The following is a 27724-nucleotide window of genomic DNA, read 5'->3' as shown; positions in this document are numbered from 1 at the left end:
GCCAGCTCATGAGAATTCATCCAATCGAGACTGGAGAGAGGAAACAGGACATGGACGTTAGTGCGATGCTGCGCTCATTAAGAGCTGCTCAACGGCCACTGTGGAGCAGACCTGGGTCAAATACGTAATCATTGTAGATACTTTTCGGGGCTCGATTGATCTTGCCTGGAGCAACTGAGCCAACCAAGAGGACCAGAAGGCGGGGTTAGCACTTTTTGAGAGTTTATTTGATTCCGATACACCAGAAAAGCTCAGTAAAGCATAGAAAAATATTTGAGTGTAAAACTACTGCGCATTTGTCCCAGGTCTGCTGCAGAGGCAGCGGGGAAGCTCAGGGACACTCACCCCTCCCCGGTGACGGCGCAGCAGGCCTGGATGTGCCACGAGTGGCCTGTGATGGAGCTGAGAGTCAGGCACTGGGAAATCTCCGCCACGGTCATCGAGTCCTTCATGTCCTGCTTGTTGGCAAGAACCAGGACTGCAGCAGACTGCAGGTCCTGTCAGGTCCCCCGACACAACAGTTAGCGTGGGATTTTACACATCAACACTGGGACAATGCAAACAGGCAGCACATCATACAAGAAGTGCTGGAGAAAAAGCTTTGCAGCTGGCTTTCCAGAAGCAGCTCAAGGAGTTTTTAGATTAACAAATACAAGTAGACAAGCAAAGTATTGGGCAGAAGTGAACACAGACACATGTTACCAGAGTATCATAGTAATGACTAAGCATGTTCGTTCCATAATATCTGCCCTTGGCAAATCAAGCATGTAGAAAACCTACTGTAAAACCTGCCATGCTGGTTTATTTGCATGGGGTGACAACGTAAAAGCAGTTGGCAGCACATCTTAAAACACTTTGAATGTGTCTGTTGTATGGAGACATTCTGGTCACTGTAACATAGGCTATTACTTCACATAGCCTTTGTTTGCAAAGAACAAAGAAGGAAATGATCATCGGTCACACCCGAAGGGGGTATAGCTCAGTGGTAGAGCATTTGACTGCAGATCAAGAGGTCCCCGGTTCAAATCCGGGTGCCCCCTCAGCCCTTGTTGGCAACTTTTTAAATTCTGCATGCGGGCATTAACTGCCCCTGTTTATCGGCGAGTGGTGCTGGCCCTGCTCAAGGGCCGCAGTGCCACCTTCCGAGCCTTCGTGCTGGGGCTGGGGACTCAGCAAGCCCTATCTGCATCCACACAGACCGGGGAGGAGCCTTAGCCAGCCAGCACATGAGAATTCATCCAATCGAGACTGGAGAGAGGAAACAGGACATGGACGTTAGTGCGATGCTGCGCTCATCAAGAGCTGCTCAACGGCCACTGTGGAGCAGACCTGGGTCAAATACGTAATCATTGTAGATACTTTTCTGGGCTCGATTGATCTTGCCTGGAGCAACTGAGCCAACCAAGAGGACCAGAAGGCGGGGTTTGCACTTTTTGAGAGTTTATTTGATTCCGATACACCAGAAAAGCTCAGTAAAGCATAGAAAAATATTTGAGTGTAAAACTACTGCGCATTTGTCCCAGGTCTGCTGCAGAGGCAGCGGGGAAGCTCAGGGACACTCACCCCTCCCCGGTGAGGGCGCAGCAGGCCTGGATGTGCCACGAGTGGCCTGTGATGGAGCTGAGAGTCAGGCACTGGGAAATCTCCGCCACGGTCATCGAGTCCTTCATGTCCTGCTTGTTGGCAAGAACCAGGACTGCAGCAGACTGCAGGTCCTGTCAGGTCCCCCGACACAACAGTTAGCGTGGGATTTTACACATCAACACTGGGACAATGCAAACAGGCAGCACATCATACAAGAAGTGCTGGAGAAAAAGCTTTGCAGCTGGCTTTCCAGAAGCAGCTCAAGGAGTTTTTAGATTAACAAATACAAGTAGACAAGCAAAGTATTGGGCAGAAGTGAACACAGACACATGTTACCAGAGTATCATAGTAATGACTAAGCATGTTCGTTCCATAATATCTGCCCTTGGCAAATCAAGCATGTAGAAAACCTACTGTAAAACCTGCCATGCTGGTTTATTTGCATGGGGTGACAACGTAAAAGCAGTTGGCAGCACATCTTAAAACACTTTGAATGTGTCTGTTGTATGGAGACATTCTGGTCACTGTAACATAGGCTATTACTTCACATAGCCTTTGTTTGCAAAGAACAAAGAAGGAAATGATCATCGGTCACACCCGAAGGGGGTATAGCTCAGTGGTAGAGCATTTGACTGCAGATCAAGAGGTCCCCGGTTCAAATCCGGGTGCCCCCTCAGCCCTTGTTGGCAACTTTTTAAATTCTGCATGCGGGCATTAACTGCCCCTGTTTATCGGCGAGTGGTGCTGGCCCTGCTCAAGGGCCGCAGTGCCACCTTCCGAGCCTTCGTGCTGGGGCTGGGGACTCAGCAAGCCCTATCTGCATCCACACAGACCGGGGAGGAGCCTTAGCCAGCCAGCTCATGAGAATTCATCCAATCGAGACTGGAGAGAGGAAACAGGACATGGACGTTAGTGCGATGCTGCGCTCATTAAGAGCTGCTCAACGGCCACTGTGGAGCAGACCTGGGTCAAATACGTAATCATTGTAGATACTTTTCGGGGCTCGATTGATCTTGCCTGGAGCAACTGAGCCAACCAAGAGGACCAGAAGGCGGGGTTTGCACTTTTTGAGAGTTTATTTGATTCCGATACACCAGAAAAGCTCAGTAAAGCATAGAAAAATATTTGAGTGTAAAACTACTGCGCATTTGTCCCAGGTCTGCTGCAGAGGCAGCGGGGAAGCTCAGGGACACTCACCCCTCCCCGGTGACGGCGCAGCAGGCCTGGATGTGCCACGAGTGGCCTGTGATGGAGCTGAGAGTCAGGCACTGGGAAATCTCCGCCACGGTCATCGAGTCCTTCATGTCCTGCTTGTTGGCAAGAACCAGGACTGCAGCAGACTGCAGGTCCTGTCAGGTCCCCCGACACAACAGTTAGCGTGGGATTTTACACATCAACACTGGGACAATGCAAACAGGCAGCACATCATACAAGAAGTGCTGGAGAAAAAGCTTTGCAGCTGGCTTTCCAGAAGCAGCTCAAGGAGTTTTTAGATTAACAAATACAAGTAGACAAGCAAAGTATTGGGCAGAAGTGAACACAGACACATGTTACCAGAGTATCATAGTAATGACTAAGCATGTTCGTTCCATAATATCTGCCCTTGGCAAATCAAGCATGTAGAAAACCTACTGTAAAACCTGCCATGCTGGTTTATTTGCATGGGGTGACAACGTAAAAGCAGTTGGCAGCACATCTTAAAACACTTTGAATGTGTCTGTTGTATGGAGACATTCTGGTCACTGTAACATAGGCTATTACTTCACATAGCCTTTGTTTGCAAAGAACAAAGAAGGAAATGATCATCGGTCACACCCGAAGGGGGTATAGCTCAGTGGTAGAGCATTTGACTGCAGATCAAGAGGTCCCCGGTTCAAATCCGGGTGCCCCCTCAGCCCTTGTTGGCAACTTTTTAAATTCTGCATGCGGGCATTAACTGCCCCTGTTTATCGGCGAGTGGTGCTGGCCCTGCTCAAGGGCCGCAGTGCCACCTTCCGAGCCTTCGTGCTGGGGCTGGGGACTCAGCAAGCCCTATCTGCATCCACACAGACCGGGGAGGAGCCTTAGCCAGCCAGCACATGAGAATTCATCCAATCGAGACTGGAGAGAGGAAACAGGACATGGACGTTAGTGCGATGCTGCGCTCATCAAGAGCTGCTCAACGGCCACTGTGGAGCAGACCTGGGTCAAATACGTAATCATTGTAGATACTTTTCTGGGCTCGATTGATCTTGCCTGGAGCAACTGAGCCAACCAAGAGGACCAGAAGGCGGGGTTTGCACTTTTTGAGAGTTTATTTGATTCCGATACACCAGAAAAGCTCAGTAAAGCATAGAAAAATATTTGAGTGTAAAACTACTGCGCATTTGTCCCAGGTCTGCTGCAGAGGCAGCGGGGAAGCTCAGGGACACTCACCCCTCCCCGGTGAGGGCGCAGCAGGCCTGGATGTGCCACGAGTGGCCTGTGATGGAGCTGAGAGTCAGGCACTGGGAAATCTCCGCCACGGTCATCGAGTCCTTCATGTCCTGCTTGTTGGCAAGAACCAGGACTGCAGCAGACTGCAGGTCCTGTCAGGTCCCCCGACACAACAGTTAGCGTGGGATTTTACACATCAACACTGGGACAATGCAAACAGGCAGCACATCATACAAGAAGTGCTGGAGAAAAAGATTTGCAGCTGGCTTTCCAGAAGCAGCTCAAGGAGTTTTTAGATTAACAAATACAAGTAGACAAGCAAAGTATTGGGCAGAAGTGAACACAGACACATGTTACCAGAGTATCATAGTAATGACTAAGCATGTTCGTTCCATAATATCTGCCCTTGGCAAATCAAGCATGTAGAAAACCTACTGTAAAACCTGCCATGCTGGTTTATTTGCATGGGGTGACAACGTAAAAGCAGTTTGCAGCACATCTTAAAACACTTTGAATGTGTCTGTTGTATGGAGACATTCTGGTCACTGTAACATAGGCTATTACTTCACATAGCCTTTGTTTGCAAAGAACAAAGAAGGAAATGATCATCGGTCACACACGAAGGGGGTATAGCTCAGTGGTAGAGCATTTGACTGCAGATCAAGAGGTCCCCGGTTCAAATCCGGGTGCCCCCTCATCCCTTGTTGGCAACTTTTTAAATTCTGCATGCGGGCATTAACTGCCCCTGTTTATCGGCGAGTGGTGCTGGCCCTGCTCAAGGGCCGCAGTGCCACCTTCCGAGCCTTCGTGCTGGGGCTGGGGACTCAGCAAGCCCTATCTGCATCCACACAGACCGGGGAGGAGCCTTAGCCAGCCAGCACATGAGACTTCATCCAATCGAGACTGGAGAGAGGAAACAGGACATGGACGTTAGTGCGATGCTGCGCTCATCAAGAGCTGCTCAACGGCCACTGTAGAGCAGACCTGGGTCAAATACGTAATCATTGTAGATACTTTTCTGGGCTCGATTGATCTTGCCTGGAGCAACTGAGCCAACCAAGAGGACCAGAAGGCGGGGTTTGCACTTTTTGAGAGTTTATTTGATTCCGATACACCAGAAAAGCTCAGTAAAGCATAGAAAAATATTTGAGTGTAAAACTACTGCGCATTTGTCCCAGGTCTGCTGCAGAGGCAGCGGGGAAGCTCAGGGACACTCACCCCTCCCCGGTGAGGGCGCAGCAGGCCTGGATGTGCCACGAGTGGCCTGTGATGGAGCTGAGAGTCAGGCACTGGGAAATCTCCGCCACGGTCATCGAGTCCTTCATGTCCTGCTTGTTGGCAAGAACCAGGACTGCAGCAGACTGCAGGTCCTGTCAGGTCCCCCGACACAACAGTTAGCGTGGGATTTTACACATCAACACTGGGACAATGCAAACAGGCAGCACATCATACAAGAAGTGCTGGAGAAAAAGCTTTGCAGCTGGCTTTCCAGAAGCAGCTCAAGGAGTTTTTAGATTAACAAATACAAGCAAAGTAGACAAGCAAAGTATTGGGCAGAAGTGAACACAGACACATGTTACCAGAGTATCATAGTAATGACTAAGCATGTTCGTTCCATAATATCTGCCCTTGGCAAATCAAGCATGTAGAAAACCTACTGTAAAACCTGCCATGCTGGTTTATTTGCATGGGGTGACAACGTAAAAGCAGTTTGCAGCACATCTTAAAACACTTTGAATGTGTCTGTTGTATGGAGACATTCTGGTCACTGTAACATAGGCTATTACTTCACATAGCCTTTGTTTGCAAAGAACAAAGAAGGAAATGATCATTAGTCACACGCAAAGGGGGTATAGCTCAGTGGTAGAGCATTTGACTGCAGATCAAGAGGTCCCCGGTTCAAATCCGGGTGCCCCCTCAGCCCTTGTTGGCAACTTTTTAAATTCTGCATGCGGGCATTAACTGCCCCTGTTTATCGGCAAGTGGTGACAACGTGAATGCAACCTTTTTAGAAAGGACAAACTCTTATTTTATTTTACAAAAACATATTGATACTTTATTTCCATATAAAAAAATACATTTGTTAAAAAATTAAATACCAGGATAGTCACATTTTTACTGCAAACATCATTTTCTTATTTCTTTTACAAATAGTTCAAGTAAAGAGCAAGAGTGAGAGAACGAGAAAATCAGACTGTCCCAAAGTATTTACCAATTGGGTGTAAAGTTACAGTTTGGTGTATCAGTAACCCTCCAGGTTCAGAAATACAGGCAAATACCAAGAGCGGCTTAACCAGAGGGAGGGAAGGAAGTGAATGTTTTTGCAGTTCAAACCAGTTTTGCCCATCCAGCCACTGCTGCTGCTATCTCTAAGGCACCAGACAGTGAGACTGGCAGACAGATGAGGGCTCACAGAATAGAGACACACAGGCATGGTTTAGGTTAAGGACGCATGCGGTCCTCAACCAGTCTTTCCTTCTCCCCCGTGCTGAACTGGGGTCTGCCCGACAGCTGAGGTGGGAGCTAAGAGTGCCCTGGGGGCTGCTGGGAGCCCTGGGTGACAGCTCAGGGCCTGAAAACTGTAGAAGGTGGTGCCCCTGCCAGTGCTGGCCCTGCTCAAGGACCGCAGTGCCACCTTCCGCGCCTTCGTGCTGGGACTGGGGACTCAGCAAGCCCCATCTGCATCCACACAGAGCGGGGAGGAGCCTTAGCCAGCCAGCACATGAGACTTCATCCAATCAAGACTCGCAGAGAGACTGGAGAGAGGAAACAGGACATGGACGTTAGTGCGATGCTGCGCTCATCAAGAGCTGCTCAACGGCCACTGTGGAGCAGACCTGGGTCTAATACATAATCATTTTGGATTCAAATACTTTTCTGTGCTTGATTGATCTTGCCTGGAGCAATTGAGCCAACCATAGGAGGCAGGGTTACCAATACCAATGTTGTAGAAAAACTTTGTCTGTTGCAAAAAAGCTTTTATATTTCATATAAAAATATATAATTATATTTTTTATTAACAGTTTATATGTTTTCATACAGCAGTCTCTTCATATATTGTTTAAAAGAAGATTGTATTGATTATAAACAAATTTCTGCGATTTAAGGGATCATGTTTGACAGATTGGAACTGTGAGGTTAATAATTGAACCTTGTGTGTGTGTGTCCAGCTGCCAGGCCCCAAGAGTTCTGCTAAACAGGTAGCACCTTGAGAAGGTGTGAAAAACAACAAGAAAACAGCTCGACATATGTCCAGCACTGAGGCACTGAGAATTGTTAGAATTCAGATGGTTGAACTTAAGTTGACTGCTTATAGTTGAAGCTATATACTGTTTACCATTTATGCATGAAAACACACCTTCTGTGCATGATGGAAAAATACTGAGACTGTATACAAGAAACAGTGTTTCCATGTAGAGCTTCAGAGTGTCTTGTAAGTACTCTCTCGTTCTTTTATCTGTTTGCAAACTGAATAAAAGTCTCACGAGTGAACAAAATACTGTGACTCACTTTGTGAAGACTTGTTTCTTTCATCAGAAACAAGTCTTCACCTGTGGGTACAACGGGAGGAAATAGTAATTTCCCTGACAAGCACAAAGATCAGGAAAGCATAGAAAAGTATTTGAGTGTAAAACCATTGCGCATTTGTCCCAGGTCTGCTGCAGAGGCAGCGGGGAAGCTCAGGGACACTCACCCCTCCCCGGTGAGGGCGCAGCAGGCCTGGATGTGCCACGAGTGGCCTGTGATGGAGCTGAGAGTCAGGCACTGGGAAATCTCCGCCACGGTCATCGAGTCCTTCATGTCCTGCTTGTTGGCAAGAACCAGGACTGCAGCAGACTGCAGGTCCTGTCAGGTCCCCCGACACAACAGTTAGCGTGGGATTTTACACATCAACACTGGGACAATGCAAACAGGCGGCACATCCTACAAGAAGCGCTCGAGAAAAAGCTTTTCAGCTGGTAGCAGCACCAAATTATTTCAAGATGCAGATTAAAGCAGTGAAATTTTTGTTCAACTGTATCCTCTTCATCATTAAGTGACAAAAAGCTAAAAGTATGCTCAAACACATGAATAGGTGTTGACATATGTAGCCCTACATTCTTTTATATCCTTATATGATCTGCTTTGTAAAAGATAAAGTAGTTTATGGATTAAAACAACACAGGGATGGGAAAGTGATCCTAGCATATTTGAACTTGCAATATGTGAACTTGCATGTAAGCCCATCAGATATCCCGTGTGTCCCTTATTTGCGCCCTCTGGTGGTCACCTCGTGAGCCAGCATGCGATGCAGCTCCTCTCTGGTCAATGTGAGGCGCTCCCGGTCAGTGCTGTCCACCACAAGGATCACAATCTAAGAAAGAGAAAAACAGTCTAGAGAAACCAGACACTACACAAAAGTGTACTGCTGACCAAATACTAATCCTGCACCATTCAAATCAAAGTTGATTTCTCATGTGTCCCATATGTCCGGTTTCAGCATGTTGGCAGATGTAAATGCTACATTAAATTATTGGCATTTGGTAGACGCTCTTATCCAGAGAGATGTACAGTTGATTAGACTAAGCAGGAGACAATCCTCCCCAGGAGCAATGCAGGGTTAAGGGCCTTGCTCAAGGGCCCAACGGCTGTGTGGATCTTATTGTAGCTACACCGGGATCAAACCACCAACCTTGTGGGTCCCAGTCATGTACCTTCACCACTATGCTACATCCCACCCTTAATGAGCCTGTGAAATTATTACAAAATCCATAGATAAACTAAAAGCTGTCAGAGGGAAAATTGAGAGCATTGAATGTCTTTGAAACCAAGGCAAAACTACATGTCGATACAATGGAATAAGAAACCGGCACCTCCCAAAACAAGAGAGCAATGAACATATTATGTATAATGCCTATGCTCAGATTTACAGCATGATGCAAAGTGTGCTATCAGCGGTGACATCACAGCCTGTTTTGGTGCCTCTTTCACCACAAGCTAGGCCAGGTGTTTCCTGTATCGCCACATGCAGATTGCATGCATTGTTCAACCTACTTTACCATGAGCCATGTCTCAAGCTGTTCACCATTAGCTAACCTGTATCCATCATGCCTGCAAGGTATACAACAATCTGTCAAACAAATGCCTCTTCCCCTAGAACATGCTATTGTATTCAGATGTATTAAGGAAACTCAACCCAAGTTCAACAGAGTCATTAGAACGTCCAGTTTAACCATCCAGATACCCTGAACCAGAAATGTCCATGTGTGTGGATGCAATACAATTTATTTCCACTTTACACAGGCCCAAGCCCCAAGAAATGTTTAAAATTGGTTTCAGTTCATAAACAGTTCAGGTTTATTAAAATAGCAAGCAAGATGTGACCTAGGCAATAAGCCAATTATCCCTGTTGGGAAGGGAACACAACAAGATGATCTAGCTTGATTATTCATCAACTGCTTTTTGTGATGAATCAGTTGATCATCAATAAAGGTTTGAGATAATCTCTGTTTCCGAAGAAGGCAGGTCACCGAACGCCACTGAGCGGCAGACAAAATTCTGCTGAGGTACGACGCCAACTTTGACAGCTCACCCTGTCGTGAGAGAAAACTTGCGGGCTACACGGATCAGAGAAACCGCACAGAACTCTGAACATCAGGAACACCTTCAACGCGACCCGCAATGAAGCCTGAGGCTTAGCAGAGGCTGGGGAACGGCACCTCAGTGTCACAGTAATAGGAGTTCCAGCTAGCCCTCAGGCTCTCCTGCCCTCCGATATCCCACACCAGGAAGCGGGTCTTCCGCACGGAGATCTCCTCCACATTGCTGCCCACGGTGGGGGACGTGTGCACGGCCTCCTTCGCCAGGCTGCAGGGCGCAAGAACAGGATGAGCAGCCGTACGGTCGAACACATCATCGCAAGCTCTTTGTTTTAAAGACAAGCTGAAATCAAAAATTATGTTTTCCTCAATTTACTATTTTCTTCATAATCTTACAAACACCTTACATCTTATATTCCACTTTTACAGATGTATACAATTGTAGCTAATACTTTATTAATGTTTTCACACCAAAGTTTTTTTCCATCCACTTCCTGAACAAAGGGTTTATGAGAGTTTGGGGCAGTGTACCAGTATGTGTTGAAATGTCAATTTCAAGTTCCCCTCCAATCAACATCCTTTTCACACATCCTTACTTGCTGTTAGTCAAATTGACTCCCCGGCCTTCAAAAATTTGTTTTACTAGTGTATAGGTCATTGTTGCTCAAACTTCCATTTCAGCTAGTCTTTAAAGGCACCATTTCAGAAGTTCACACTGTCTACTTTTTATTTACACTCACCGAGCACTTTATTAGGAACATTTTTACTTGATTACACCTACTTATTGATGCGATTATCTAATCAGCCAATTGTGTGGCAGCAGTGCAATGCATACAATCATGTAGATACGGGTCAGGAGCTTCAGTTAATGTTCATATCAACCATCAGAATGGGGGAAAAAATTACATCTTAGTGACTTTGACAGTAGAATTATTGTTGATCTCAGAAACTGCTGATCTCCTGGGCTTTTCATGCACACTAGTCCCTTGACAAAAATAAATACAGTGAGCAGCAGTTCTGCAGACAGAAACGCCTTGTTAATGAGAGATGTCAGAGGAGATTGGCCAGACTGGTCAAAGCTGACAGGAAGGTGAAAGTAACGCAAAAAAACACACATTACAACAGTGGTATGTTGAAATGCAGAAGAGCATTTCCAAATATACAACACATCATAACTCTAAGTGGATAGGCTACAGCAGTAGAAGTCTAACAAATGCCTAATAAAGTGCTCGGTGAGTATGTTTCTGTTTGTCATTTTGCTCTGCACAGTTGACAGCCATGTTTATCTGAGAATGTCTGGCAGAGCACTTACAATTGGTAGAGGATGGTGGTCTTCCCCGCATTGTCCAGGCCCACAATGATGACCTTGTGCTCTGTGGAAAGAGGACTGGATGTGAACGCACACAAGGAGGCCCGTGGGATAGGATGCCTCCCATTCCGTTCTCTGCATGAAATTGGGCAGATGGAGAAATTGAAGGAGCCACAATGGATGCCCTAGCCCTGGAGCACAGTGCAGTGCAGCTTCTATTACTGCTGCCTGCAGCTGAGCCTGTCAGAGGTTACCATGGATCCATGACCCCTGACCTTGCCTCCATCACAGCGTTATGAAACGGGACCATCTGCTAGGCTTCAGTAAAAAAAAAAAAAAAAAAAAGGGTCACACTACAAATGGAGCAGTGCAAAGAACTGTAATCCACACTTCATTGTCTTGTGCTCAGAATCGTGAAAAAAGAGAGCATTAACTTCCTACCTTACAAACCAAGAGAAATATAATCGCTACAATTTCTCTTGACTGGTCATTACCCATGTTCACCTGTACACTTGACTTCAGCCCTTAAAAGTAGTACACTCAGGCTGGTATGGTGAATATTCTTATTTAATACCATGCAAATGTACTGCATTAACCCCTGTACAGTACAAATAGAAGTATTTTAATTTTGTTCAGGTACATGATTTCATTAACAAAATGTTTTGTGGAAAGATTATTCTGGATTATTTTACATTTTATTCACTTTTTTCTGATACATTTTCACCATTTGTTGATAAAACAGGGCTGTCTGGTTGAGGATTATTATATTTATGAAATTATTTATGTAGGAATGTAATTTAATATTTAAGTCATTTCAGCAGATTTTTTAAATGTTACATTTTCAGAGGTTGAATCTAACTCTTATGGACACAACACACAGTGGTAGGATGCTCAGTCCGCTCAAGTAGTAAATTAATTAGTAATTAATACTGCAACGAAACGTGCGTAACCGTGCGTAAAGTTTCTTCTCAACACAGAACAAACGTATCCATCGTTAACACCCCAAACAATTAATTCAAGGGTTCAGTTAAAAGCATTCATTTTTACCACCAGTAATACAAATTTACCTCTAACAATAACGATGACAGCTGTGACAAGCTTCCTGAACTTGCTGAACACGGTATGTAGTAATACTAGCTAGACAAGCATTCTACAGCCAAGCTACAATTCGCTAGCTAGCATCAGCTAACTGCATGAACTTCAGACGATAAAGAAAGATAGGTTAGCTAGTTTGCAGCAGAAATACAGACGTTAGCAATAGTTCTCAGAGCTAAACAGTGTAATCGACAATAGAGTAACTTGGCACTTGCCTCGCAGCAACTACTTAGCTAGCTAACATCAACTCGTTAGCTACGTGTTATTTCCAAATAGAGGAGCCAACAATAGCGAATTCGTATTGCCTAAGTTACCTGAGCACTTGTAAAAATCGGTTATCATTTGCCGGTGGCAAGGCTACCAGCTATTCACTGCATGTCGTCGGACGCAAATGAGTGAATAAAAAAGAAGCAGGAAAAACTCTTACGTCTGTCACCGAAAATGGTCATAAGCTTGGCGAATAGCAGCCCCATTCCCAACAGCTGTGAACCTGATGTTAATTGCGACTGAAAACACAAAGCTAGCTAATTTAAAATCCAAGCTAGAGGCCAAGTGTTGCCTCCGAGCAGCGGTGTCCAATGATTGACCGTATCCAGTTGAGAAGCTTTGGCGTGGTTTCCAGTTCCAAACCCCTGTATCCAGATGTTTATGCATGTGAATAACTAATACAAAATATAATGTAACACATAAAACCAATGTTTAGTTACTTGAAAACATTAAGCTAGATCACTCACTAACGTCGCACTGCCCTTTTGCTTCGCTACAATAACATAAAAGAACAAGTTCTATCTATCTAAGTGGCTTGCTACTGTAAACGCATCATATCCGTTAAAGTATAAGTAAATGAGCAAGGGCTGTGTAATCACAAAACAAAAGGAACAATTATGGGAGCAGTAGCTATGAATGCATGAGCGTATCCACAACTTTCTTAATCAGAGATCCAAACGCTCACGTAACAGAACACGGTAGATCAATATAATTTCTTTGGAACGCGACTGAACGTGAATAATGGCGTAAAGTACCAGGTCCTTCCAGTAACAAGTATGCTTCAGTCGGCGTTCACAGTTCTGCATGCATCATTACACCCAATTCCAAATGTGAAAATGTCTCAATGTTACAGGTAAGCTTTAGCTATCCGAAATTGTGAATTGAGATATAATTTGTAAAATAAATAAATAAATAAATAAATAAAAACAAACCAGCCCAGAGGCAAACTGTTGCAAATGCATCATGTTGAAATGCAGGCTACCTTCAATTTGTCATCTTTCAGGTTTGATGCATTGCCTACTTAAAAGTAACATGCACTGTGCAGTTGTTTCCCAAACAGAAAGCAATCAGGTATCTGAATTTATATTGGGGGGTGAAAAAACTATTTAACAAACATTTAAACTATTTAGCCTGCAAGACTATAAATTAGGACCCAGGTACGATTGCTGGCGTCAGGTACGATTTCCAATCCGCTTCAGCTGTACACCCACCTGTAACATAAAAGGTCCTTGGCAAGGTTTTAAGAGATATCCATGAAGAAACATTCCCTACACTTGTTGCACATAATGAGTGTTAAACAATGATGCATTGTGTGAACAGATATCACTGGACAGAGAGGTGTGGGAATGCTGTTGTCAGACAAAAATTAGACAGCCTTGCAGGCAGAGCAAGTTTACTCAAACGTCACATTTTTAATAAAAGGACACAATAATTTTTGATCAACATTTTTTCAAACAGGGTTAGAGTGGTCACGCTGATCTCTCTCTCTCTCTCTCTCGATCTCTCTATATATATGTCTTAAAAAACATTATCATAAATAGTTGGATTTGTTCCTGAACTTCCCTGCAAGAGACAGACTGAAAACATGCTACTTTTTTATACAATCAGAAAATATCTATTACCATGTTTTATACAGTTACCATTTCAATAAATTAGGAATATTGTACAAACACTGAAGCTTTTTCTAACATTCCCAAAGAAAACCGAATAGCATCATAAAAGCAATCATTTATATTTTCAATTTAAATAAAACCATATTTTTGTATTTATATATATTCATATTTATATATGTGACTCAGTAGTTTACACCAGCAGTAATAAAGTCACAGGATGTAAAACAGACTTTATTTCTAGTAAAATCTTGTCCCCGAGCATTTGGTAAGCGGCTGGGGAGAGACCTCAGAGCAGTTCTGTCTCTGCCAAATGAGACCGCAAAAGGAGTACATGCTCTCAAATGAAATCCAGAGTGCCCTGGAAAAAATAAATAATTGCTCAAGATAAATAAGAGTTCAAAATATTAAGAATGACATCATTCTAGAAAGGATAAATTGAGATGAGCAAACGGCAAAGTATGATGCATGTTGCATGGGTAAATTAACTTAAAAAGGTCTCACAGGAAAGAGAAGACAATCTTTGTCCTGGTAGCTTACCATTACATTTGGTGGGCAAAAGATAAATAACTGTGTTCAGTGTATTAGCTGCAAGTGGGCAGTAACTGGATGTGAAGGCCGCAGGACAGAGCAGCCCTGCCTAACATGAGGAGGGCTGTGAGAGACAGGCGGTAGGACTGATCTGAGGTCAGTGTGAGAGATGTCTCCAGTATGTGTGTAGGCCTGCGGGACTGGTCTGAGGTCTCCCCAGCCTCTCAGCATCAGCTGAAGCACGTCTTTTCTCCAGTGTGCAAAGTTACAGCAGCAGGCAGACAAAACTGGCACAAGCAAAGAAGAACCTCAATGGTTTAAGAAAAAGGACAGGGCGCAAGGCAGGCTGAGCTGTAAACCACAAGGTAGCTGTTTGCTGTAGCCCCAATGAAAAATAAAGTAAAAAAATCCTCAAGTCCACAGAACTAGCATTAATTATAATAATAATAATAATGATAATAATAATCATGGCATGTCATATGCTATATGTGGCCAGGCAACTGTTCACATTTGCTTTAAAAATTGAGTGACATAAGAAAAGATACATAAATAATAATGTGGTGCCAGTACAGCTTTGAAAACCATTTGATTTCAATCAGGCACAATATTTTTTTACTTACAAAAAAGTGAAATACATCTACTCCTGTACATTATTTCAGATCAGTAGTACATAAGAAAATGTAAATTTTGCAACCAGAGCAATACAATCACTTAAGGCCAATCATGGCTGACAAGTGAGGAAAAGGTTTTTATGAATAGAACAAAGCAATCTTTCCATTTAACTCAAGCGCCTGCTTTCTGTGTGTCATATCAAAAATGTTCTTGCCTTACTTCAGAAAAACACTTCTTATACCACTAAGAACCTCTTTTAAATCTGCAGACACCTTGGCCATCGCTCATCGAACTCCTCGATGACAGTGCTTTGAAACATCATTAAAAACCAGGTACTTTCAGAAGAGACACTGCTCGAGATGAGTATAGCCACGTTTAAAGAGAAATTCGCAGATGATGCGTGAGAGGAGTTGGCACAGCAGAACACGTGCCAGTGGTGGTGTGGGGCTGTCGTGATGTTGGCACGGACTGTGAGAGACCGCTGGGGCCGGCGCAGCCTTCTGATAAGTGCGCAGAGACAGAAAGACAAGGAGCAGGCCAAGCGACTGATGGCTCCCCTCCAGTTGGGGGTGACACTGAGGCAGGCGAGCCTGAGAGTGGCGATGGCGGACATCGAATCGGCCAATAAGTAATTACATCTGTATGCATGTGCGCCTGAATCGTATAAACACAGGGAACTGCCAGAAAGGGGTCAGGTCTAGTGCGCATGCATACAGATATAACTACTTACAAGGATAATGAATTGGCTGGTAAGAGCCTAGCCTACATCTGCATGCATGTGCAGTACCCCTGAACCATATGGACCCAGGGAAATGCCTAAAACAGGTCAGGCATTCACAGGTCTGTACACCCTAGTCTAGTGAATAGCTTGTGAATACATCTTGCGGACAGTTGTGTGATGTACCCTTCGCAAATTAAACAAGTTAAATTAAACTTATGCCTTAAGACTTCAAGTTGGACCACCAAAACATGAAATCATCCCATTTTCCCCTAATCCTGCACTGTGTTCCACTATGGTATCACCAAAGAATGAAATCTGCCAAATTAAAGGTGGCGCACATTTAGGGGTGAAAATGTCTGTCAGCGGGAGAGTGTCTGCATTAAAGAGAAGTAAACAATGACCATAGCCTCTATCTTTAACTCACCACCACAAATACAGGCACTTATTCAACTGACTGTGTACAGTACTAGGCTTAAGAAAAGCAACATCTGGCTATGCGCACATTAAAACAGTTAAGACACAATACAAAACACACAGGGCCATCAAAAGCCGAGACTTTTTTCTATACACCACCATGTTACTGATTAGTGTTGAAATATTCATGAAGAAAAAGCAAGAACTTCACTCTAAAAATCTTAAAATAAAATCATTTGGATATCAAAAATCAATTTGATTCCTTGAATCAAAGATAAAGTGTCGGACTTATTCAAAATGATGAGGCCTGACACTGCACCTATGCATGCAGGTCTTGGGAGCTGAGACAAATCGAAGGATGGGGCTGAGAGAGCCTGCACTTACCCAACACAATGTACTCCAAAATGGGAGGGCCTATATGGCAGTTGCCATGGAGACAGAGGGAGGAGTCTGCACCCGAGTTTGTGACGGGCAACCTCAACGAGGGTGGGTGCAAAGCTCTCAAAACCTCACCACAGTACAGGGATATACATCTTCACATCCTACAGACCCTGGAATCTTCAACCACAGACACGTCTTTTTAGGTTGTTATCCTTACCTTCATATTTATTTCGTTCATTTTTTAGGGACACTGTAAATGTTTTTAACAGAAATTTCAGCAATATAAATCTGATGCATTACCATTAGCTAAAAGCTCATTTTCATGTTAAAGTACCAGTACTTTTCTTTACAGCTTTACCATGGTTTTTTAAAACCCTTCAGAGTGGCAGCTGGAATTCACTCTCATACAGAGGGTCGCTCCCCTCCCCATCTCTCATGGCTGCTAACTGCACACCCACACACAGCTTATACAATCCCACACCGCCACTCACAGATATCTGCAGCAGCACACATTCATACAAATGGAGATCACATTAGCAGCACATATGAAGGAGGAATCACACTGCCATGAGTTCCCATTAGTGCCATTATTAATCCCTAGTCCCCATTAGTTTCTGTACATATATGTACTGTCCACGTTTAGCACATATTTTTTGTCAGCGTGAATCTTAATACAATTTAAGAACCAGTTTTTCGAGGTGCTTTTTGTTGAATTTACCAGTAAGGAAGCTCCTCGGAAATAATGTCTTATACATTACAACCACGTAAGCTTTAAGTATAAAACCCTTGATTGCTGGAGTGGACATTCATGTTTTTCTTACTTGCGAATGGTGTCCAGACTCACACAACAGACGGCTTACATTTGCATTCTGAGGGAGTACATAAGGCAGATTTCCTCTTGGACTGAAGCTGTTCAGAAAAACATCTCCAGCTCACCGCAAACCAAAGGCAATGTATCTGGAGATTCCAGGGACTGTAGGTACCATGACCTGACATAGTCATAATACCAATTAATTACATTTCAGAGACATGCATACAGATAGAATCAGTCAAGATTTATCTATGTTATCTCCGAGTCAACATGAAGTTCATTTTAATCATATCCCTGTGATGAAATCTGTTTGAGCACTACCTTTTTGAAAGCAGTCACTGGTTGTTTTTTATCTGGCTCTGGGTTGGTGGGATAATCTGGCTGTGGGAGTTGAAAATCTGCTCCCTGTGCGTCGGCTGGGTTACCCTGTGTGGCACGGAGGCACTGTTAAGTTGGCACCTGTATCACCATCGTTGGAAAGTTGGCACAAAGAGTAGAATCCCTCCCGCGTTCTCCAAGCTGGGCGGCGCAGAACACACTTCCTGTTCTGCTTCTCAAACCACATAAAGACATTTTTCAGCCTATTCAAAAAAAAAAAAAAGTTCTTGTTGCCCTTAATGGGGCTGGAGCTGGAGCTAAACATTTCATTAGAAGACAAAATAAATTAGTTGCAAGTTTAAAACAAAACCGAAAGACGTAAATAAACCCCTGTACAGTCAGGCACTGACAGAAGTAGACTGGGCTCAAAAGGTAACCTATGAGCGGGCTGTCAACTGAAAACATCACGTATTTACTGTTGATAAAAGAAAACAAAAAGGTCAGGGGTGTCATGTTTTTGTTTCTTTCCAGCTCCACACTGAATTAAAGGGCCGAGGGAGTCACAGAGCTGGTAAAGAACGGCAGAGCTGGGAGTCATCGGAGGGGCCTGACACTCAGAATACACGGCAGGCACGGAGGCAGGTGAGCGAGGGCTGCTGGGATCCGGCCGGAACGTCCACCCCGGCAGGCTCGCCAAAGACTCCAGGGCGGGTGCAAATGCGGCATGTGCGAGAGGTTGAAAATACTCAGGCTTGGGGGACAAAGGGGGCCTGCGTGTGCCTGGCGGTTAAGACATTTGCAGCAACGCTGGCGTCAGAAGGATCTGGATATTTCATAACTCTGGACTGGTGGAGATCAGAGGCTGTGGCTCCCCCTAGTGCAGCACCATGCAGGCAAGCTGAGCCTTTGGCACTCGTGGGTCACTCTCCAAGCAGGGGAGAAGGCAAGGATGGACGGGCACAGGCAGGTACCAGTGACAACCAACCAGGGCAGCACCTGCTATATAAGCTATTCAACTGGTTGACAGGTCAAAGGAGCAAACAACTTTGAGGTTTAAGATAAAAATGCATTCACTAACTAAGACTAACTTTAAGGGAGTTGAGGCTGCAGGAGTTCACGGGAGGGACCTATAGGTGCTGGATGAATTCTGTGCTGTGCACAGGACACGTGACCCTGTTAAAAGCTAGGATAGACCAGAGACACATCCCCCTCTCCCTACACCTGCAACCCATTTCGAAACTACCACAGAGGGCGACAGCGACGGTAGGTGCTAATGCAAAAAAAAATTAGGAATTGCAACAATACATTACACTACGTACCAATACAGGTACCAATGCTAATAAAGCAGGAATTGCAACAGTTTAGGTGCTAATGCTGCGAAAGTGACTACCTGCCATGGGCCTTTGAGCCAAGGAAAATAGTCAAGTAGCTCTAAAAGACTTGTGACTCAATGCTTTCAGATGTCTCTAAAATTGACTATACCAATCCACAAAATCTTAATAGCATTGGTGTCTGGCAGTATTCAGTGTGTTTATAAAAGAATGGATACTGACATAACATTTTAGTCTAATTGTGAAACTGTTGAAATCTTTTTTTTTTTCTTTAAGCCACACTTTCACCATGAGCTAAACTTCACCAACTCATACACACACACAAACAAACACACATTCCTTGTCTGTCAGTTCGCCTCTCAGCCCATGGCGCCTTTAGCGGATGTAGACGTTCCCCCAGTCCTCCTGGTTCTTGTTGCGGCCCAGCGTGGAGCTAGTGTCTCCGGGGTCTGGGCAGTACCTCTCCCTCTGCCTGGTCCGGCCGTGCTGCTCTTGCATTGGGGCACGGTTAAGGTTCTCCTGGTCCGGCTCCGCTCCCTCGTCCTCCCAGGACGCCTGACGCCCGTGGGGCTGGCTCAGGTGCAGGCGGCTGCCCCCGCCGCGGTAGGGCTCGGGCTCCTCGTAGGGGTCGGTCTCGATGTCCATGCAGGAGTCACCGGCCTCCGTGTAGGCCGAGTCCCTGCTGCCCTGCGTCTCCGAGTCGAAGGTGTCCTGCCGGGAGAGGCCTCGCCCCCCTCGGGACCCGCCCCGTGACGAGCGCAGGTACACCTGCTGCTGCTGCTGTAGCTGGTGCTTCCCATCCAGGTCGCTCTGGTAGTCTTGGAGCCCGGTGCGCTCGGACAGAGGACCGTCCCGCTTCTGCTCCCCGTGCACCAAATACGGCCCCTGTCCCGGGCAGCACGCCGCGTCACAGCAAACAAGCCATGCAAAGACACAATCAACAGGCCAGGCGCAGGCGGTTAGTCAGGGGTTAGGGTTGGTTAACCAGTTACATATCAAAACACACATCAAACACCATTTATAGGCCCTTCATCCGCCCTTTATAAAAATACCCACCTGGGCGGTGGTACTGAAATGCAGACTTACATACTGTGGTCCCAAAGCAAACATGGGACAGGACAAAAGATTAAAACAAGCAGAAGTCCACATGGTTTTAAGGGCTGAATAACCTACATTGAAAAGGCCCACTCAACCCACAGGTGGTGAAGAAAGGATTAGGAGCCTGGCCCACTGGTAAAGAAGAGCTCTGACGTAGACTTAATTGAAATCTCACCAGCTAACAACCAAACTAAATTACAGATGTTATGTCTGTAGTTTCGCTATTTGTAACAGCACAATGCCCAAAGCAACCATTAAACTGTTTCAGAAGATGCATGGTATTCCACACCCAAAGTGAAACATGCCGCTGTTAAAGAATTCAACAGCAAACTGCAGGCAATTCTATTTCAGCACATCGTAAAACAAAATCCAAGCTACCTGAAACAGAAAATAATTACTATATATTCTTTGTTTAAGATGTCAAGGGCATACCTATTAATCGAGCCAATAAATAAATGCCTGAAGGAAGACATTATCCAACATGTAAACAAACATGACTGCACTGAACTGATCAACTACTTGAAGGTCAATACCTATTTGTAAAGGGGTTAGAGAATGTGAAACCCAAAGTCATTCACAGGCGAACATTTTTCACCTTAAACCTACTTACAGTACATGACTGTGGTACTTTACATAATCCAAATAATTCTGACACTACTTGAGACTACTTTATATTCAAAATTGTGAAAGTACACTTTCGATTTATAGACCACACATCACTATTGAGAGACTGCGCTCTTCATTTAGTTATAATATGTCAAGTTCTAACTTTTAAGTTATGGTGAAAATATATAAAATACACATAATACGTTAAAGCCAGGGATAACTGATTTACAATGAATTAGTATAGAATAAAATGCTAAACTATCACACACTCTGCACTCCCTTGCCTGATCTGAACACATTTGGCAGATATCATCTGGGATCATCTGCCTCTTCCTGTTTAGATTTGCAACACGGATTCAATTAAACATGACATTCTTGTTAGTCATTCCCCGCCTTTCCGCAATCCAAAAGAGAGGAAGCATAGCCGCCACGCCGCATACGTCTGCGCGATGGCTGGGCCTTTTCAGGGACAGGTGCCATGGTAACATGGAGGTGGGATGCTGCCCCATCTACACAGCCCAACAGGAGCGGGACCGGACTAAATCAAGGGCACTTTCACCGGCTTCTCTCTCACAGTAAATGTATGGTGGAGCTAAGTGAAACTGAGCCCAATCCAGATAATGAGCAGGCTCTGGGATTACTAAGAGCCCAAGACAATTTATGAGCCAAAACACCATTTAAGTCCCTCAGGTAGTGCTGATTGGCACTGGCTCCAATTAACCAACCACTCCCATTTAGGGAGAAGCCAATTCAATTGTCCAAAGAAACTAGCAGTTTATGTCTTTGAGTGTGCGTGTGTAATGACTGAATAGTCCTGCGGGTTTTAATCAGCAGGCATTATGGGGGCACATGCGGGTGTTTTTATGCTGCAAGTCTTTTGCGTTGAGCTGTTGCACCATTCTACGACTCAACAGACTCAGCGCGTCTTCCAGTTTGAATGTGTCGGCACCCTCCTATACAGTGAGCCAAGCTTCTTCCCGGGAGGGAGGCTCCGGGACCTGGGCAGCCAGGCGGGGTGCCTTTCCGCTTTCCCCCGCCTCTACAGGGCGTGCTCCTCCTGTCTCCCCTTGTCACTGGGGGCCCCGGGCCCCTCCAGGCCGGGCCACAGGTCCAGGTTGCGGCGCAGAGAGGTGAGCACCTGTACCTGGAGGTTGGAGACGGGCTCTGGGGAGGCGGCCAGGGCGGCGGTCGCCATAGTACGGTTGAGCAGGGGGTTAGGGGGATTGCAGCTGGGCGGGTGGGTGGCTTTCCAGTACGCCTCCAGGTAGTCAGCCAGGTGCTCACAGGCATCCTCCAGCTGGTTCTCATCCAGTATGATGTCAAAGAGCTCCTGGAATGTGGAGACAAATATCCAGTAACTCAGTAACTGGGAACACAATTATGTGGAATATCAAGTATATTTCTGCACATTTGTGTACAGTATATGCTGTGTCTATAGTGCGTTATCTGAGGCTCAGATCACTGCAGTTCAGATATCCCCAGACATGCCACCAAATGTAAACTAAGACAAACTACTGTTGATGATTTGGGAAAGAAACCATAAACAACTAATTTACTTGTTTAGATGTTATTCAATATTTATCTGTCATCCAATCTGAGTGGCTGCATTTGATAATACTTTGCGACTCCAACATTTGTTAATGTTCTAGGTCCAGGTCTTCACTTGCTCATTACTTGAGTTAGTCATGATCAGTCCATACTTATCAGAGTGCATGGTTTTGTCATTTGGTCACAAACATGTGCCGTCTACTGTGGAGTGGGCACTCACCGGGGGGCACTGGGCCAGCTTATCGGCAGCCACCATCTGGACATTGAGGTGCTTGGCCTGGGACTTGCCCCGAGACTTGATGAGCCTCTGGAGAACCTAGGGAGGAGAACATTTGCACGATACCTTTCATTATAAAGCACAGCTGAGGCGGATCAAAACATGAATGGGTGAGGGAAGGGCTCAAGCTAGAGACGGCAAAAGAAACCGGGGCCGTGCCCACCCCTCGTGGCCACGGCGGGCTGTCCCCGTGCAGGATGGGCCGATGAAGTGAAGAGGGGGCAGAGGCAGTACCTTGGGAGAGGCTATCTTGATGTAGACGATGATGGGGGCCAGCGAGGTTTTGGTCAGCTGGGACGGGTGGTTGATGGTGTCGGCGTCCAGGGCCACCAGCTGGAGGGTGCGCGCCAGCTCAAAGATGCGCTCGATCTCGCTCTGCACCTCAGCTGTGTGGGGACGACACCAGATGGAGAGGAGGTTAACTCTGGGAGGGGTGACTGGTGTTTTAGGGAATGGAGTCCTCAGGCTGGACACTCAGGTAAAAAGCCTGGCAGCACACTGAAGGGTTTGGGGTCTGGTTTGAAGAGAAGAAGTAATCTTCCCTCTCTGTCAAGTGACTGCGATGATGGGAAACAGTGGAGCTCAGTGCAGAGCCTGGTACAGAGGCTGCCAAGAAAAAGTCCCAAATCAAAATCATCCCTCTCCTTGAGGGAAGCTTACCTCCATCGCTTTGTGAGAATTATGATTACTGTCTTTTGAAAGATTCACACAACATGATAGATCATTCCTCTGTGGAGAGGCCTATCCTCTTAATATGTCAAACACAGAAATCTCTTTTGCAAGCATGAGCAAAAACGGTTAATATAAATTAGCTCCATAGCACTGCAAAGTGAGACAAGCTACCATTCTGCATCCAAAATCAAAAAATCACATGCTAAACATTCAGGTTCGGTCTCCGGCTCTATTGCTAGAGGTGGGAAATCCAGGTTCAAAGCATAATGTGTCAGCACCCACATTACCCACAAGTCCTCTACAGTTTTTTGTTCTAATCACCTCATTACTGTAGCACAATTCTTCAGCTAGCAGGTAGAGTTGATGGGTGGAAGAAAGACATGGCAGGACTTTTATGTACTTTCTAACCCCTGAACTTCTGCCTATTGCTGCGAAGGCTTAATATTCCGAAGTTAACAGCAGCCACGGGTCTGCTTACTCACGTTCACGAACACAAACCCACACAATCCTACACCGAAGGAGAGCAGTAAATCTGACCAGCGCCTGAATCTCTTCCGTTTTAAATGGGCAAATCTCAGAATTTAATCAAAGACCTGAAAGCAGTTTATTTATGAAAAGACATGCTCAATCTACTTTGGGGAAATGCCAAGAGCTTGAGGGGGGGGGGGGGGGGGGGCGGGTTAGGAGGGCGAAAGGATTCAAATGGGCCACACGGGTAAATCCGAGCCCAAAACGGAACTGCAGCGGCAGCAGCAGAAGGTAACAGCGCCCGGAGTCATGTAGGGGGTGCGAGCTGGAGAGAAAACGACCCTGACACGGGAGAATCTCAGATGATCTGTGACGGGAATACCAAGCCCAAAGCGGTATCTTTGCAGCAGCCTGATCGGTGCGGGAACACAAACTGCTCCCCGGTATCTCACATGCTAACCGGTCTTCTGGAGGCAGGTCTCCTCAGCGAGCCGCGGTCCCCCTCTGTTCCAGTCTGCGGGCAGAGTCCGAGTACATGGAGTACAGTCGCGGCTGGCCATTCATCCACAGATCATTGAGTTGAGTCTCGGCGGCAGAGCGGGCTGAATATAAATCAGCGTGCACTCTGCCTCTTTATAGCACAGCTTAAGACACTACAGCAGTGTACCGCACTGATCCTGGGGGCTCATTAATCATCCGTGATACACTCAGCCTTGCACTTCCACATTGCACATGCAAAAATAAAGATGCATTCATCACGCCTACCATTTAGAAAATATTACCATAAAGACTAATTTATAAATTCCCTTTTTGGATAGATTAACACGGCTCCAAATCCATGTGCCTCAGCAAGCACATTAAAGCCTGCATAGAAAGCAGCGCAAATTAGCCGTATGTGCTGAATATACGCCTTTCAGAACAATCTGCTGCTCTTCACGAAATCTCAATAAAAGGGGCTTCTCTGAATGCAGGAGGGAAGTAGTGTCAACAGTCATGTTGTTTAGCTGCAGGGTTTGAACATTATGAGTAACAACTGCATGTAAATGCTGTAATGGGTGATTTCAGCTTCATCAGAGTGCCGGCTCTCTCACTGAGAGAGCGGAGCTGCTTTTCTGCCCTGCAGGGCTACCATTTAAACACAAGGAAATTATTTTTTCTGCATCATTAACATAAGCTTTGTGTGAAAATGAATGCGCTGTTGATAATGTGAGTTTTTTTTGGACTTGAAAAAAATAAGTTACATACAGTATGTTTTAAATGATTTGTAAAGGTAAACAGGTTTTTCATATTGAAACACCGTGGTACAGAAAGAAAACTTTGGCTACGCATTTCACCTGATCCTCAACACCCTCCCAAATGCACGCCCACACACAATAGCTGAACCCATCAGCAGTTATCACACAAACATCATATGGTGTTTTGTAGAACTGTGGAAAATCTTTCCCACTGATGTCATATTAAAGTCCTGATCAGAAGAGATGGAGAAACCTGATTAAACAATTAATGAGAACAATTTAAACTATTAAACTAATTTCGCTTCGATTCCTTTTCTTCAAAGGCTCTTTTGAAGCCTTCACAAACATCTTCTAAGACCAGCTTGCATATTTCCACATGAAACAGGCAACCCTCCATGACAGGCCCTTTAATGTGGACAGCAGAAGCACTGTTCTAGTGAAGTCCTTGATACGTGTCAGCATGCAAGACTAGTGCCCCTCCCCTCAATAGCTCTTTTGAATGTGAATCTTTCTGAACACATTGAGTGCCTACAAATGAATATCAACCAAGTGACAGGGAATACACTGTGTTGCCCACACAATTGCTTGCTTCTCAGCATTTGGTTTCTCTACTTGAACTCCCAGCTGCTCCCAGCAAGCCTTTTCCGGACATTTCTGAAGGAAGAGGAGAGCCTGCCTGGAACGGGGACAAGGCACAGCACACAACAGAGTCCTTCCTGTTTCGGGGGCTGGGTCTTGACAAGCCAGCAGAGAGAGCTTTTGGAATCTGCTGCCCTTGCAGTGTGAGATATTAAATTCCCAATGATCAACAGGGGCAGGTCCAGCTGGCTGTTTTTACAGGGGTGCTGGGGTAGGAAACCAGTCACGAAGAAAGCTTAGTGGGTTCACACATAACTCGAGCATGGTCAGACCCAAACAGAACCACCAGATACACAATACATCTAGGTACCACTTACAGGACCAAATAAAGGACCTTAACAAAATGAAGACCTGCACTGTCATGATAAAGTTTACTAGCAGCTTCATGATAATAGACACTAGCTGCTTCATAGCAGAGTATGCCTTCACTGTCGTGACAGTTATTGACAGTTCCATGATAGAGTATACCAGCAACTTCTTAATAATCAACAGTTGCTCCATCATGGCAAAATATATCTTCATTGTCCAGACAGAGAATGTTGGCAGCTCCATGATTAAGTTTACCAGAAGCTTCATGATAATCTACACTAGCTGCTTCAGAGTATGCCTTCACTGTCATGACAAGAGAATATTAGCATCTTCATGATAGAGCATGAGTATACCTTCACTTCACTGAGTATACTGACAGCTTGACAGCACATACCAATGGCTTCAAAAAAATCATACAGGTCTTCTGAACCTTCTTCAGAACAGCACAATTCAGCAAACAAAGTGGTATTAAAATATGTATTTGAGTATCTGGTTCTTCCATTATGGTTGTATTCACCACGTGGTTCAGTCATTGACAACTCTGGCTTTGATAACTCTAGCTTTTTGAACCTTGATCGTAGTTTGCCAGAGAATCACTTTGGCACTTTGGAGCCTCAGAAAGTACAGTATGTCCTCTTTGGACAGTGCTCATGTAGAAAGCATTAGTGTGTCTGGTGAACCTCCCTGTGCTTCCTGCATGAGCACCGAATGCCATTTTAACAACTGTTATTACTGAGGAGGCTGCGACAGCCAGTGCTCGGGAAGAAATTGGTCTGGTCCTCGCTGGAAAGGCATTCTGGGTCACAGGACGTGATTACGTGACAAGCCCCTCCCCACACTGCAGACCAGCCCAGTTTTTTCAGCACCACCCGCTGTTGTAACCTGGCAACCTGCGCCTTCTGAACCACGGAAATCAGACGACTATGGAACCACACAGCACTCAGCAACAGGCATATTAGAGTCCTCACACAAGCAGGTGGTCAGAGAGATGAGACAGGGCGGGCAAGCAGACAGAGGAACAGTGGACAGTTGGCATGGACAGACGGACAGGCAGGTGGGTGGCGGTCAGGGGCAAGAGGAGGAGCTGAAATTCGTATAGAGAAAGAAATACGTACCCAGTAAGTCTGAGTCAAGACAGTGGGGGAAAGCAGGGATGGAGGGAGGAACCGGAAAGGAAAGACAGAATGAAATAAAGACAAGAGGCTATATCAGACTCATGACAGTCGGAGAAAGAATGTCCAGACACTGGCCGAGGCCGTTGCTCTATGTGGCTACGTGGCCCTGCTATTTATATTACCTTTCCCATCAGCGACTCGGGTATGAGACGCTGATCCCAATGCTTAACGGCAGCGACAAACCCGCATGCAGGGAAGGATCAATGAACACCAAAGGGGCCGTATCGATTTTGGCATAAACAACAGTCTGCTGCCACGGAAACCTCTTCCACGGAAACCTGCCGCAGAATGTAACTGTTTGCCCCTTTTCCTTCTAACTTCTGGGGATCTTTTCAATAGCGGAAATTGAGAACATGCGTTTACGCTAATGAAATCAAAAATCCTTTCATTGCCCATCGTCTCTAATGAATACAACAATACATGCAAACATGACATTTGGAAAGGAGCAGTAATTAACGCTTCATTCATGTCACATATTTTAGTATCGAGCAGCATGTGCTGTGAATACCTACTACCGTAATTTGTCGAGGATATCCTGAGTTCTTACTTTTTACTTAAGGGGCAATTCATTATTTCTTTATTTTTATACCACAGACTGAATTCAGACAGCTAACATTCTGGCTTGCGCATGTACTTCATGGAGTCGGGACACGATGTACCCACTCTCACAGGCACAGCACAGACTGCCCACAGCTGCACAGTCTGCACAAAGAGGACTG

General features: G+C 45.4%; 2 protein-coding genes and 5 non-coding genes across 10 annotated transcripts in view; 5 read left to right on the top strand and 2 right to left on the bottom strand.

Moving 5' to 3' along the window:
- Positions 1 to 968: 968 nt before the first annotated feature.
- On the top strand, positions 969 to 1040 carry trnac-gca (transfer RNA cysteine (anticodon GCA)). Its single transcript has one exon. It is a non-coding gene; the product is annotated as a tRNA-Cys (tRNA).
- Positions 1041 to 2186: 1146 nt separating this feature from the next.
- On the top strand, positions 2187 to 2258 carry trnac-gca (transfer RNA cysteine (anticodon GCA)). Its single transcript has one exon. It is a non-coding gene; the product is annotated as a tRNA-Cys (tRNA).
- Positions 2259 to 3404: 1146 nt separating this feature from the next.
- Positions 3405 to 3476, top strand: trnac-gca (transfer RNA cysteine (anticodon GCA)). Its single transcript has one exon. It is a non-coding gene; the product is annotated as a tRNA-Cys (tRNA).
- A 1146-nt stretch (positions 3477 to 4622) lies between these two features.
- trnac-gca (transfer RNA cysteine (anticodon GCA)) lies at positions 4623 to 4694 on the top strand. The gene has a single exon. It is a non-coding gene; the product is annotated as a tRNA-Cys (tRNA).
- A 1151-nt stretch (positions 4695 to 5845) lies between these two features.
- Positions 5846 to 5917, top strand: trnac-gca (transfer RNA cysteine (anticodon GCA)). Its single transcript has one exon. It is a non-coding gene; the product is annotated as a tRNA-Cys (tRNA).
- Positions 5918 to 6024: 107 nt separating this feature from the next.
- LOC133122254 (ADP-ribosylation factor-like protein 5B) lies at positions 6025 to 12726 on the bottom strand. 2 transcript variants are annotated; one of them, XM_061232131.1, is made up of 6 exons: positions 12410 to 12726; positions 10891 to 10951; positions 9699 to 9846; positions 8270 to 8353; positions 7694 to 7845; positions 6025 to 6755 (listed from the first exon to the last, which is right to left on the bottom strand). In XM_061232131.1, exons 1-6 carry the CDS (start codon positions 12453 to 12455, stop codon positions 6707 to 6709), a joined length of 540 nt encoding a protein of 179 aa, XP_061088115.1. In that variant the 5' UTR covers positions 12456 to 12726; the 3' UTR covers positions 6025 to 6706. The 2 variants fall into 2 exon arrangements, with proteins under 2 accessions (XP_061088115.1, XP_061088116.1); XM_061232132.1 differs by having other exon boundaries at positions 12297 to 12430.
- Positions 12727 to 13638: 912 nt separating this feature from the next.
- Positions 13639 to 27724, bottom strand: part of LOC133116139 (voltage-dependent L-type calcium channel subunit beta-1-like) — a 65563-nt gene continuing 51477 nt past the window's right edge. For all 3 annotated transcript variants that reach the window (XM_061225421.1, XM_061225427.1, XM_061225422.1), the window contains 4 exons: positions 22742 to 22893; positions 22451 to 22546; positions 21827 to 22012; positions 13639 to 19863 (listed from right to left, as the gene is read on the bottom strand). In XM_061225421.1, the coding sequence (XP_061081405.1) occupies positions 19354 to 19863; positions 21827 to 22012; positions 22451 to 22546; positions 22742 to 22893 (944 nt within the window). In that variant the 3' untranslated portion in view covers positions 13639 to 19353. The remainder of the gene's footprint in view (positions 19864 to 21826; positions 22013 to 22450; positions 22547 to 22741; positions 22894 to 27724) is intronic.

The sequence above is a fragment of the Conger conger genome, chromosome 2 (assembly GCF_963514075.1).
Source record: "Conger conger chromosome 2, fConCon1.1, whole genome shotgun sequence".
Classification (NCBI taxonomy): Eukaryota; Metazoa; Chordata; class Actinopteri; order Anguilliformes; family Congridae; genus Conger; species Conger conger.
The sequence above is the reverse complement of the archived record's forward strand: the minus strand, read 5'-3'. Positions and strand labels throughout refer to the sequence as shown.

What these genes read in the sequence shown, in the direction of transcription:
- LOC133122254 (XM_061232131.1), bottom strand. Translation starts at nt 12,455, where the DNA reads ATGGGGCTGCTATTCGCCAAGCTTATGACCATTTTCGGTGACAGAC. An exon ending in ACCACCATCCTCTACCAATT is followed by an intron (nt 9,847 to 10,890) that starts GTAAGTGCTCTG and finishes TGCGCCCTGCAG; the next exon opens with CCTGGCGAAGGAGGCCGTGC. An exon ending in ATCGCATGCTGGCTCACGAG is followed by an intron (nt 7,846 to 8,269) that starts GTGACCACCAGA and finishes GGGACCTGACAG; the next exon opens with GACCTGCAGTCTGCTGCAGT.